Genomic DNA, 13,979 nt, shown 5'->3' with positions numbered 1-13,979 from the left:
TAGAACACCTAATTTACAGCTTGCAAAGAGACAGTAATGATTTACGTATATACCAGATATTTATTCGCCATGAATGAGGCACATGTTAGTAATTAAATAGCAACAGTTGGCCTTCAATATACAACGCATGCATGTCAACTACTCTTTGAACGGAGCTTAAATGAAGGAGATTTGCGTGGAGTTTAGTTTTTTTGACCTCTTTAATTAATTTTAAACTGCTCGATATATATCAGAATAATTAATGTGAATTAATTCCTTTGATGTAATTGTTGGATTGATTAGGATTGGCAAGAGGGGATGAATTACCTTTATAAATAAAACTAGATCTCTTGCACAACTTTTGCACAACTTTAACAAGGATAAATGTTAATTTCAATAATAAAATAAATCCAACATAAATTAAATGAAATAAAACTAGTAAGAGGTGAATACAAATAGATATACTTGATTACAACCTAGGTGATTGTAAGCCAAGAGAGTTGAAGTTTATTATCAAAAACTTCTTATAGGCTAAGAAGCCTTTTACAAACGTTTGTAGCACAAGACGGAAGCTAAAAACAATATTACAATTGCAGTGTTATTTTTCTCATTAGCTTCTAAGTCTATTTATAACATACACAAACTAATCTTGACCATTGATCGTAGATAGAATTTGATCTTGATCGTTGATCTTTGATAAAGGATAAATATTATCCTTTAAAAAATAAAATAAACGTTTATTAACGTTTGAATCATCCTTGATTAAGGATAATCTCTATCCTTAATTTGACCGATAATTAAAAGCTAGAGCGCATGCACATTGAAGCCGCGTCAAATTTGACTTGGTCAAGGTCAAATTTGACTTGGTCAGAGTCAATAGAGTTGACTTTTTTTAGAAACATCATTTGGGTGATTTATGGCCGGCCCACCAGAGTTAGGCTCATCTGAACCTGACTCTAGCCTTTCGCCCCTCGAGTGTCTTCCTCCCGGCTTCTCATTTCTTGGAACGTCGCGCATGTCCTTCTCGCTCCACCGGTGTACTCTTTCGTAGCTTCCATGTCTCTCGGATGCACCGAGTCCGTCAACTCACTCCCTTGTGTCATCCTCTCAACCACTACATCTTCCGTTTAACTTCCTCCACTCCTAAACTTCTGCACACACTTAGAAGGCATGCATGCATGCATGCACAAGTATTATATCTAATATGAACTTATCGACGATTAAATTAAATGAGTAAGTTGTTTGTAGTCGAAGTCTTAATTTATGTTTTGTAAGTTATTTATGTCCTCTTGAGATTAATTATTAGAATCAAACTTTACCTTATAATCTAATAATCGTTCCAAGTGATACGCTATAGGGACACTATGATGGACCACGTTCCTATGTAGAATAGGCTACCTGAAATCTAAAACACTTTAGTTGACACGTGAAGCAACAAACGAGCTTATAGTTAAAATGTTTGTTTTGCAGATTGTTTATACATTTTTTTTTAGTTTGATAACAAGACACATTACGATATTGATAACTATATTTATAGAATAATTATGAGTTCACTAGTTTTTTATTTTAAATTTTGGTTTTACAGTGAGAGAATTAAAAGAAAGACAGAAAGTAAGACCTAGCTATCACAAGTTTGCTTTTCATGGGCTTGGCCCTCGTGAACAAACTGACCAAGAAGAATTAATATGAGTGAAATAGAAAATACTGCTGGTTCAATATCTCTTCTATTGGCTTAATAGTGAAATGAATTATAATTTTTCATTACCAAACAAAAAAGAAATACACGTGCAAAGCACTGATTTTGCACCATGTATAGTAAATTAATGGTGATTAGTAACAGTAATAGTAGCAATAATTAATGGTGGTGGTCCATTAGATAGCTAGAGATAGAGATGATAATAATAATAATAATAATAATAATACTGTCGCTGTTGTTGGTTTGTGACACATGGGGGACACTGCAGCCTGCTGCCTCTGCAGCTCAAGTCATTTTCCAATTCATCGCAGCAATTTAATTTGCCTGGAATACTATTTTTAATTTAAATGTGTCAGCTGTTTGCTTCCTATCGCATTTGAATTGTTTCTGTACCTAGTCATCAGTCATGGGTAGCTACTTAAACCCTAACAGTGGTAATAGAAACAAAACCCTACCTGTCGAATTCATTCCATCTTCCTTTTTGTAACACATGAATTAATTAATTAAGGAAAGGATTAATTAGGATTCATTTTTATATTATCAGTTTGGTATATATATTATAATTTTAATCTTTTAGTTATTTAGTTGGGTTTTAAAATATAGATGGCTGATCTGAAGGTCTGTTATTAAAGAAAAATCATATGATATTTTTTATTTAGATAAATACTTTTTATCAGTTTTGGATAAAAATAACTACATGTGTGTATATATATAACTTTTTAAAATGTGATGACATATATCTATTTATATTTAAAAATTAAGGAGAAAATTAGATTAAAATGATTTCTTGGTCATTTTAATCATTTAAAAAATGAGTCAACTCCAATAGCCTTTTTAAGTACATATTTATTTTTGTTTATATCCAAAAATTTAAGAGATAAAAATTTCACGTAATAATTTATTATATATCAATAAACTTCATAAGTTGTTTAGTCGCTTTAAAAAAAATCTCAATGCTCTCTTTTGATGAGAAAAATTCAACTCAATGTCAATTTAATTAACATTTTTAATCAAAATTGTAGTATAACTACATAGTAATTTTTGACTAAAATTGCTAGATAAGTATATTTTGACTAAAATCATTATATTTTATTTTTTTCTAAAAGGATTTATAAATTTAACAATGCCCTTGTATCACTCTACACTATTTTAAAAATATATATACCATAATACTTTTTAAAATTTCTGATTTAACAGTTTTGATTAAAATAATAATACATCTCTATTCAGCCATGCACATGAGTTAAGTTAATTAAGCACTAGATCTTTTTCTTTTCTCTTCTTTTCTTTTGGCCACATGGGTGATGAATTTTAATAATCAGGGTTTATATTCTTTTGATGCTAAATTTAAAAAAGTATCACTTTGAAAAATATTTTATTTTGAAAAATAGATAGATATATAGATATAGAGTGCTTTGTTTTATTGTCATGCGTTTGTTCTTTTGTGTGTGTTGTGAGTTGTACGCTGGTGGCCTTGGCGGCAGAAAAGGAGGGTTGATTCAGCAGATTGGTGTATTGGATACGTAAAACCCGGGAGAGGAGGATACGTTGCTTTCCATCACAAATCAACTTGTTGAATTCGCATTGCCTTGGGATACAGTTGTCTAACCCCAACAAGGACCTGCAGGTAATTCCGCCCAGCTATGAGGGTGCACAAGCACTTGGCCCTCAAGAACTGTCTCCTTCATTGCCCATTTGGGGAGTTGAGTGGCAGTAAAACCCTGCACTGCACAACAACACACACACAGAGAGGAGTTGGTGTAGATGAGTAAAAGAGCACAGCAAGAAATAAATACACCACTGCCCACAGTCTGGATTATCGTTCCTTTTTTTTTCCCTTCTGCTTCAGTACCAAATAGCAATACCATCCTAGTCTTCTTTTCTCCTTCGCCTTCTTCACAGCTCACACACCACAGAAAAAGAAAAGATGGAAGCAGTAGTTGCGGATGAAGAAGAAGAAGAAGAAGAAGAAGATGCAGAGCAGCTGACAGCTTGAGGTGCCTTAAATTTGTGTGTGTGTGCGCGCGCGAGTGTGCAATGTATGATATTGGCTTAATAGGCTCAATCACTCTTCTTCTTCTCTTCTCATTGTTTTGGTCTTTGATTTCCAGTGTAAAATTTCTGTGGAAGATCTTGTAGCTAGTTTAATTTATCTCCTACATTTAACATTGGTGTGACATGGAAGAAGGGGAGAAGTAGAGAAGAAGGAAATGAGACAAGGAGTCAACTTGCTTGTTCCCTCTGTTCTATTTATTACCTCCCTTTTGAAAATTTGGAATGTTGGTGCTTCACTTTTGTCTCTTGCTTTTGTTTCTTGCATTTTGCCTTATTTATTTATTTATTTATTTTTGCTGCTTTTTGGCCATCTCATTTTCATTCTTTGTTTGGCCAATATTTCTGTCTGCAGTTTTCAGTCTCGACCTGTAGATCAGTTAAATCACAACAAATGGTCAAGAGGTGTGGAATGTGTAAACCCTAAGACAGTCTTCTTAGTTGCAGGTAGAAGACAAAGCTCTTCTTTGCTGCCTGGAAACAGTAAAAAACTATACAAATCTTTTGTATGATCACTTGTTCGATCATACTGCTGGATTTGGAGGTGTAGTGATTTGAGCAAGTGTTTCTTTTCCCCCTTGGTTCATGATCGACGACGATTAAAATAGAGATAAAAAACGACTATTTTCTCAGATGCAATACCAGTCGAGTTTCATCTCATTCAAGTTTTTTTTTCTGTTGATGCGAGTGTAATGGCAAATGTGTTCCCCTTGATGCTAAGACTCGAACTGAATTTCTTTTTTTAGAAAAAAAATGAACAGAGAGAAAGAAAGTGGAGGAAAATCAAAGAGCTGAAACTTTGTTTCTCATTTATCTACACAACCAAAGACTTCTCATTTATATATATGCTTCATCAAATAGTTTGCACGTGAACAACGAAGATTCAACCAGTTGGATGTTTGTCGTACTGACTGTGCATGAACCTTCAAGAGAAAATCGAGACAAAGGCCCTTTATTTTATTTTATTTTATTTTATTTTATTTTTGCCATTCTGATCTAGAGTGTTTGTGAATATATCCGCCGGTCCGTGCATTGAATGATCGAAACAGAGCACGGAATCACCTCCAATCTCTCCAAAAACTCAACCTTTCTCGACCTCTCCGCCATGTCCACCTTCCTGATCCCAATGTCCCACCCTCCACGAACCTTCACCCACCGCCCGCCCGCCAAATGCTCGACACAATTCCTTCAAGAAAAATGGCCTAGCATCTCATCAATAAGCCAATTCCTCCATTACCTGGTGCCTCAAGCAGATTCTCAGCGTTCTCTTACGCATGGCATCCAGTGTTCGCATCAGGAAGCAGAGCCTTAGGATTTAGCTTCGACAGATAAGTTGAAGTAGCCTTGTGCTTCTTGAAGACATAGTCTGAGTCCTGGCAGGCCAAGAGCAGAGCATACTTCTTCCCTCTCTCTATCGTCGTCGTCGATGAAAAAGGTTTGAATTGGAGAAAGGCTTGAGATCATGTTTATATGGAGCTTCTGCTGCGCAGGATTGATAGTTTGTTGGCTACTGTCACATATGCTGGAAGGCTAAGTAGGCAAATCTTGTGAAGAACTTGGATTCCGACGCTGCATGCTGAAATATCGAATCAACTCATCATGATTGTGGTCAGATTCAATCTGAACTTTAAAGTTAATTGGTAAAGGAAGACTATCTTTTTATGGTTAAGTGCAAATGTTTTTCTTGATCTTGTCAAATAGGTAATTACGAGAGAAACAGATATTTGTATTATTTTGAATTATTCTAGTTACAAGATAGATATGCCTTTTAATATGGAGAGTTGCAAAAATATTACTGAAAATAAAAAAATATATATAAAAAAAGAGATTTGGTTGATTCTGATGTATGAAGTTAAAATTAATGTCTTTTCCTTTGATGAATTACTTTGGATGAAATCAATGTGGCTCTTTTGTATCATTCTCATTTCTCAATCAAATCTTTTGTTTTCTTTTTAAAAGTGAAAAAGGGAAGAAAAGAAGATTTGATATACTCTGATGTATGGAGATAAACTAGGAATCTAATTTGATCTTCCTTCTGCAGCAACTTCGACATTGATGGCTAGGTGAGAGTTTTCTCTGTATTTTCTTGTGACAGTTTATCAGATATTGAGCTGCCGGAGAGATATCATGTATAATTAATTTTGTTTCCTCTGTCAGATAAGTAGTAATTAGTAGAGACGGAGTCGGAAATTTCATATTAAAGAAGGCGAAAGATATGTATATACGAAATGATGTCCTCCATTACGCCTAATGTTTGTCCACCAAAAAATCTATAAAATTAAGTATCGAGCATAGAATGTTTATCTTAACAATCTAAAAAAATTTATTTACGATTCCAAAATACAAAATATTTTGAAAAAATCATGAAATAAAGGACTTAACATGATGACAAACAAATTGAAAAAAAAAATTAAAATATAAAAATAAGAATTAAAAATTATGATGGCGTTGTTTCTTTTAACCTTAAGCCGCCTCAAGTTATTTTCTAAAATAAAAGGAATAACGAATGACAATATATATATTTTTATTTTTAGTGATGCCAAAACAAATTTTGCATTTGTTTGATTATTCTGCATGTGCAGGCGACGCGCGGGGCTCAGCAGATGTCGGTAGCCGGTAAATACGACGGCTCTGGCGGACACGTTCCCTCGTTGAGTGCGCGTCGACTACTTTACAACTCACATGCAGTCACGGACAGCTTCTTGATTTATATATAAAACAATTAATTAATATTTCGCCGCTTTCCCTTCCTCTTCGATCTCATTATAAATTCACAAACTGGAAGAAGAATAGATCGTCGTCGGCGTGAGAATCCAACTGCAGATCGATGGGCGTCGCGGCGGCAGAGCACGCGCTCCTGCTGCAGCAGCTCGTCTTCGACGGGTGCATCGGCGCCTTCGACGGCGAGATCTGCCGCCGCCCGTACCACCGCAACTGTGGCTGCGCTCTGCACCGCTCCTCCTCCGACGCCACCTGCCGCCGTGGCGGAAGCCGCAAGGCCGTCAGCTTCCGAACGCGCGTCGCCTCGGCAGGTTCGATCTCCGCCGACGGGGGGAAGGCGAAGGCTGCTGCGGAGCACGTGGCAAAGCAACGGGCGTCGTCGTCGTCGTTAATGGATCAATGCGTTAAACTAATAGATCAATGGTGATTTTGGAAGCTCTGTCTCGCCGGTCTTTATGTATATCTAAATTTTCAGTTCGGCTTCAAAATACCTTCTTTTTAGTATCAACCCCAATCTTATGGAAGTTTTCCATCAATATTACTTTCGAATTATCGTTTTTTTTTTTGCCATACTTTTAGAATTTAAACTGCTCAGTAATTTTTTAGGGGCTAAGAGTTCATTCATTCAGTTCTTGTGTTTAACGGGATTGATAGTGACTAAGTTATGTGCAATTTAAAAATCACAAATATAAAACCTAAAAGCAAAAGAAAGTAAAAGAAAAGAAGAAAATAATAAATGAAAAAGATTGCGTTGGCGTGTGTCGACTGGTATGGACTTCAAAACATGCAGCTTCTGCCGCTGCCCTCCTCTGTTTCGATCAAACTCTGAAATAAACCTTCAACTCCATGACTTGTTCATCACTTCTTTTTCAACTAATTAAATCCGCAGACAATTGTTTCTTCGGCCCTGCTCGATAGAAACAAGAAATCCTTTGAGCATTTCTAATTTCTTTATGCCTTTTTTCAACTTAAACACCAATTTTAAAAAGGCCAAAACAAATATAGACGTAAACTTTACTTCCATTCCAAGCTTGATATATATTCACTCCAGCTAGAGAACCCCCACTTGGATTCCATTCTCTGTAAAGAAACTGATAAGCTAGAAGAGATGGCAGGCAAAGTTGCAGAGGCATCCTGGCTTCTCTGTCTCCTTGAGGGTTGCATCTCTGCCTTCGACTCCGAGATCAAGAGACGGCCGTATCATCGCAACTGCAGCTGCGCCTTGCACAAGACTCGACGCAGTTCGAGGGGTCATGTCCGTCCGTGCGCTGCTGCTAGGGTTTCGTATCCTCTGGGCTCTAACGCCGCCAAACCTCTCCGTCTCGCCTACTCTGCTCCTCTTGCTGCAGCGCTGCTCGCTTCCTGAAAACAGTGGCATAGCCAATTAGGATGGTACATTATTAGATGACAGCGTTTTTGTTGCATGTTCTAGTCTCCTCTTTGTAGTATTGAAGCATTCTATTTGAATCGGCTTATTTGTTGTAGTAAAACAGAAACAAATTTTATTACAGTGGCTAAAAAGAAATTGTTGCATAATAAAGGAAAAAAAGTGCATAGTAATCTTTCACAATGAAATGATGGATAAGATTAGACATAAACGAAAATTACATTAAATCGAATAAATTTATTGAATCAATTGAATTAAAAAATTCATTCGATTATTTTAAAATTTTAATTATATATATATATTTAAAATAATTAATTCAATTAATTCGATTGTTTAAAATTCCTTGATTAAATGGAATAAATCAAATTATTTAAATTAGGAAAAAATAATTTATAAATTTTAAGTAAATAAATTTATAAATACATAATTAATCAATAAAATTTTTATAATATTTAAAAAATTTAGTTAGTTCAGTTAATTCAATTTTTAACCGAATTAATCGATAAATATCGATTCGGTTTGTTTAATTTTTATTAAAAAATTTGATCAGTTTGATTAATTAAAAAAAATTAATTTATTTGATTCAGATTCGATTCAATTTTAATCGAATATTTAGGCTCGGGCCTAGTTAAGTCGGATAAAACGTAATGTTGAAATTACAAGAATTTTATTTCTATTTAATAAACCGTAAAGGTAAAATATAATATTCTAAATTATAGGGGGACATATAAAATTAAGTAAACTTTGTTAAAATGGTTTTTGAAAAAAAAATTAAAAGAAAGAACAGCTCCAAATAATCCGTTTTAACAAATTTGCTATTTTATTGAGAAAATCATGATTGATGTTAATAAATACGCTGTTGACTTTGTCAAGCGGTTTTGTATATATTATTGTTCTCGCGATTTTGGAAATTTGCGCACCTTTTGCCGCCGTTGGCGATCGTTATTCCGGGAACGGGCTTGGCTTGGAACTATCGATTTTGATAGATTTCGTTTTCTAGGGTTTCTGTCTAGCGCCGACGTTTCTTGTTCGATCAAAGTTGGTTGGCGGGCAGAAGCATTCAATTGAATTGGCCCTTCCGTGGGAACTTTCGGTTCCTCCAACGAGGCGTGTGGGGTCTGGTTGTAGAATCAAAGGATCTCTGTTGGTGGATTTTCTTGATCGGTATTAGAAGGATTTTGCGTTTTGCTTGTGTGGGATAATTGCAAATTGATTCGATTCGTTATCGGAAAGCAATTGCGCCGGCGGCCTTCTTCTGATTTTCAAGGCGGAAGAGAGTTGTAGGGCGGAACGCTGGTGTTTTGCGCTTGGAAATAGCAGTTTGTTTTTTGTTTGATTATTTGAGAGATCTTGAGATTTGTTCTCAATTGATTTTTGTGGGTGTCTTTGGATTGGATCTTAAGTCATGGAGCAGATTATCGGTGGGAAATTTAAGCTTGGGAAGAAGCTTGGAAGTGGTTCTTTTGGCGAGCTCTACGTCGGTATGTCATTTTATGCTTGTCTTTGTGGATCATTCTTAAAGTTCTGTATTTTGAATCATATTGATTTCGACTCCATCTTTGTTTACATTTTCCCTGTTTTTTCCTCTTTGATTTGGTTCAGGTGTTAACATAGAAAATGGAGAAAAGGTGGCACTTAAACTGGTACGTGCTGTTACTATGTCCAAAGTCGAAACATTTATATTATAATATATGGATTTTGAACATTACCCACCTATGAACTCGATACGGTTAAAATTAATGTGTTGTCAAACATTACACATGTTCAAGTAATGCTTCGTTCGCCCATTTTTGTCATACCATCATACATATACATTTATTTACATAGTGCTTTAGAGATTAAGGTTTGAATGTGTTTGTTTACTGGCATTCAGTTTTCTAGTTAACATGTATAATATTGGTTAGATTCCTGTACTTCAATTTTTCTCTAGCTTGTAGTAGTTCGTTAGAGTTCCCAACATACCTTGACACTTTACTACTTATGGTTCAAATTGCCAGGAATCACTGAAATCTAGTAATCCTCTGCTTCAGTATGAAGCGAAAGTGTATGCTCTTCTCCAAGGAGAAAGTAAGTTGTTGAACCGTAAGTAGTATTCTTTTTGTTTGCTTATGCACAATGGTAATTTTGGTTTGTGATTCATTAAAGATGGAGTTCCCAAGCTGAAATGGTTTGGTGTGTGTGGAGAATATAACATCATGGCCATTGATCTTCTTGGTCCTAGCCTTGAAGATCTATTCAACTTATGTGACCGGAGATTCTCATTGAAAACCGTACTATTGCTTGCTGATCAGTTGGTACGTGGATCATTTCCCCCTAGATTTTAGCTCCAGTATTTCCAGACTAATTTTTTCATAGCTCTGGCAAAAGAGACTTCTGAAGCATTGCCATAATATTTTCAGATAACTCGGGTTGAGTATATGCACTCAAAGGGTTTTCTTCATCGTGATATAAAGCCTGACAACTTTCTTATGGGGCTTGGTCGAGCAACGCAGGTGCGTCTATAACTTAATCTGCATATTGATTACACAAGTTAGGATGAAATGTTTTGCTAAACATAGTTGCAACTGAGAACATCTGGAGTTCTAGCTCAATATATTGCACAAAGATATAATGATCACAATATTGTTTTATATGCTGGCAGCAAGTTCCAGGTTACTCTTGTTAGCAAGAACCATGAAACAACTACCTTTAGTGACAATTCAGAATACCTCAAATTTTAATTTTGATATTATTTATATTTGTAATTATATTAAAATGGTTGAATTTTGTCAAGTTCGATTGAGTTTTCTCAGTCGTGATCCAAGGGAAGTTGTTTTCTTATTCTTTTATTTTTTTTTCGAAAGGTGGAATGCAGAATGTCCTTCTTGACAGTCTAAATTGCAGAACCAATGTATCTAAATTGGTCCTCAGTTCTCACTTCTCATAATAGCTCACCGGTCTGCCTTTTTGTCCATTCAAGTGCTGCTAGTCAGCCTCATTCTCTGAACAATTCCCTTTAGTTTTTTCTGTCTGAGATTTTCATTTCAACTGCTCTAGATCTTAACTGAAAGTTTACCTCAAATAGAGTTGCATGGGTAGAGGGATTCGTGCAGTACTTTGTCAAACTGAAAGTTCTTTGTTTGCCTTTTTATGTAGAGGACAATTAATAGAAGTGTTGTGCAGTTCCTTAGACATAGAGATTGATACAACCTATTTTGAAATATGTTGGTTTTTATTGTTCTATTATAATTGATAGACTTTTCCAATCCATTATAGCGTCTGAAATCTCAAATCTCCCTATTGGTTCAATAATTATTATTGATGTTATTTCTATGATTAAGTGACCCGACCTAATTTACATAGCCACACTTGTCAAATGCAATGATATCTCAGATCTTAACTTATTGCTATGCATTTTCTCTGCTGTGAGCCATTCAGTACGTTGCTCACAACATGGTTTAAGTTTTAATAGCTTTCTTCAGTATGCATAAGGGAAATGCTAGTCTGAAATTGCCACAACGGCTAAGCATGGCATTCTGTTTAATAGCAAGTTTTCACCTTTCCAAGTTTCTTGATTGCTTTTTTTTTTCACTCTCAGGTTTATATTATTGACTATGGTCTTGCGAAGAGATATAGGGATCACCAAACCAAGAAGCATATTCCATATAGGTAATAAAAGCTTGATTTTGATATATTAATTTTGAAACTTGCTTTGAGTGGATCACACCTTTTGTACATTGTTTTTATGACACTGGTGCTGCATAAAGCAGAAATAACAGGATTAATTTGCAGTATCTTGGAAGAATTTACCTTTGAACTTTCAGTTTATTAATTCAGTCTTGATTATTCATGATGACACTAGCCACTTCAACTACTAAAAAATTTTAGTAACTGTTGTAGGTTTTAGTGTTTTGATATCTTTACATCTTTCTGATATTAGTTTTGTAGGTATGTTCTGTTGTGCTGCACAAACTTTCTGATATATATATATATATATTTGCCTTTTGGTTTTATAACGTGTTTCCATTTACAGGGAGAATAAGAGCCTAACTGGAACAGCACGATATGCAAGCATTAATATACATCTAGGAATTGGTGAGCATTTTTTTTTTAACCTTGAATATTGTCAATGCTATTTTCAGTTTTGCAATTTTTCTCGAGTTTTTTTTTTTATGTTTAAACATGTACCTACAGAAGCAAGCCGAAGAGATGATTTAGAATCCCTTGGTTATGTGCTTATGTACTTTTTGAGAGGAAGGTTAGCTTCATTTCTTCTCGATGTCTAGATTTCATCATATTTGTTTCAGTTAGATAATTAAGACACATTTCTGGATAATTTATTTTCTCTTCAGCCTCCCTTGGCAAGGGCTTCAAGCTTTCACTAAAAAGCAAAAGTATGATAAAATTAGTCAAAAGAAAATATTGACCCCCATAGAGGTAATTGAAAGTCTTCTTCCCATGTAGTTCTTAACAACTCGATTAACCTACATTATTATTCTTTACTTTTAATTTAATTATAACTAGGGACTTTGCGAGTCATGGCCGCCAGAATTTACATATTATTTCCGTCACTGTCGATCCCTTGGATTTGAGGACAAGCCGGATTATTCATACTTGAGGAGGCTATTCAGTGACCTGTATGTTCGACGAGGTATATAAAATTACTTTCATGCTATAATATTTCAATGCCCTCTGCTTTGTCTGGCTTACCGAATTTCTCTCGTGGTGTTCTATCGCAGGATATCAGTTTGATTTTATTTTTGACTGGAATATGATACATTCTCAGATTTGTGTGAATCCTCGACCTCAGGTATTGCTGTTTTTAAGTTTTGCGATGTCTTTTCATTGCCGTGCAATAATCTTTTGTTTCATCGGCCAGGGCGCATCCTTTGTGAGGCCTGAAAGAATTCCAGGTTTTGTTTCTTTTCTGAAGTTTTAACATAATCACAGACAAAGTTCAGTCTTCTGGATTGTCTATCTTTATTTGCAGCGCACAAGATTCGTGATCAATTCTCAGGCGCAGTTGAAGAATTCGGTGGGCGGCATTCCTCGGCCTCTGCCCGTCAAGGTGATCATTCCAGGCGCAAATTCCCCGATAATGCATTCCTACTGTTAAAACAAGTTGTAAGTTCCATTCTTGCCAGAACTTCAATCTTGATAAGCAGTTGGAACCAAATGCTGTCTCGATGCCAACAGATCGAATATTCTAATTGCAGGTTGATTGCGAGAAAATCTGCCAAACGTCGCCGCACCACGAGACTGCTTCGAAGAAAGTCGCTGTGCTAAACAGCAGGCCGAGTTTCGTCGAGCCAAACGAAGCGTGGCGGAGCAGAAGGAACAATGTAGTTCCAACCGTCAGCCAACCATCCAGTAGTTACCAGAGAGTTCTGCAGCAGCCTGTCGTAGCCTCCGGCTCTTCTCGCGCCTTCAGGCCCGCCGCAGCGAGAGGAACTCCTCGTAACGAGGCCCTTCTCCGAAACTTTGATTTTCTCTCTCTTGAAAACAAGATGCAGAAGTAGACAAAATCATTGCAAAGTTAGTGGATTGTGAGTTTATAAGATCAATCACATTTATTTCAAACATTAGAATCCAGTGCCAGATATTAAAGGGGAAATTAGTGTTTATTATACTACATCTTGTTGTGGATAATGACGTTCTGAGTATCGAGTTAATGTATATTATCCTATAGTTTCTTAAGCTCTGTAAACAAACTTCTCGCTGTTGCTATTGTCTGCCTATATGCCATAGATCAAAACACATCTCGAGAATTGAGCCGGGGGCAAGTAATACTTAGCACAGTAACTTTAAAAAAATAAATTCGAATCATAAACATTTCACATAATACATAGCTTTTCTAATATTTCTAAGGTCATTAAGGTAAAGCTCATTCGCTTTAAAGCAAGTGGATCCGTGGCGCAATGGTAGCGCGTCTGACTCCAGATCAGAAGGTTGCGTGTTCGATTCACGTCGGGTTCATGTCTTTTTTCTTCTTAATCAATGTGCAGTTAATTAATTGCACGAAAACAAACAAAAGCTCTTCTTTTTGTGCGAGTAACAGCAGCAAATCTGTTTCCAAGGATGCCCATCAAATTAGGAACGAGATGCCATGCACGTGAACTCCACTGCCCCTCCCATCCCATCCATTTTTTATTGGCTATTTATTTA

At 35.9% G+C, this 13,979-nt stretch overlaps 2 protein-coding genes and 1 non-coding gene across 3 annotated transcripts; all 3 read left to right on the top strand.

Annotated features, from left to right (window-relative positions):
* The first annotated feature begins 6,503 nt into the window (after positions 1-6,503).
* Positions 6,504-7,020, top strand: LOC141845206 (uncharacterized). The gene has a single exon (XM_074733265.1). It carries the CDS (start codon positions 6,555-6,557, stop codon positions 6,873-6,875), a length of 321 nt encoding a protein of 106 aa, XP_074589366.1. The 5' UTR covers positions 6,504-6,554; the 3' UTR covers positions 6,876-7,020.
* A 1,861-nt stretch (positions 7,021-8,881) lies between these two features.
* Positions 8,882-13,369, top strand: LOC141842265 (uncharacterized). Its single transcript, XM_074730481.1, has 14 exons — positions 8,882-9,316; positions 9,438-9,478; positions 9,833-9,902; positions 9,981-10,129; positions 10,235-10,327; positions 11,413-11,483; positions 11,848-11,909; positions 12,009-12,072; positions 12,167-12,251; positions 12,339-12,465; positions 12,554-12,640; positions 12,883-12,938; positions 13,031-13,107; positions 13,150-13,369. Exons 1-14 carry the CDS (start codon positions 9,241-9,243, stop codon positions 13,331-13,333), a joined length of 1,242 nt encoding a protein of 413 aa, XP_074586582.1. The 5' UTR covers positions 8,882-9,240; the 3' UTR covers positions 13,334-13,369.
* Positions 13,370-13,718: 349 nt separating this feature from the next.
* On the top strand, positions 13,719-13,790 carry TRNAW-CCA (transfer RNA tryptophan (anticodon CCA)). Its single transcript has one exon. It is a non-coding gene; the product is annotated as a tRNA-Trp (tRNA).
* The last annotated feature ends 189 nt before the right edge of the window (positions 13,791-13,979 follow it).

Source organism: Curcuma longa, chromosome 1, assembly GCF_044706935.1.
Source record: "Curcuma longa cultivar G26 ecotype Majalengka, Jawa Barat chromosome 1, ITB_CL_G26_1.1, whole genome shotgun sequence".
NCBI lineage: Eukaryota > Viridiplantae > Streptophyta > Magnoliopsida > Zingiberales > Zingiberaceae > Curcuma > Curcuma longa.
Note: the sequence above shows the minus strand (reverse complement) of the source record. Positions and strands in the feature narration are given on the sequence as shown.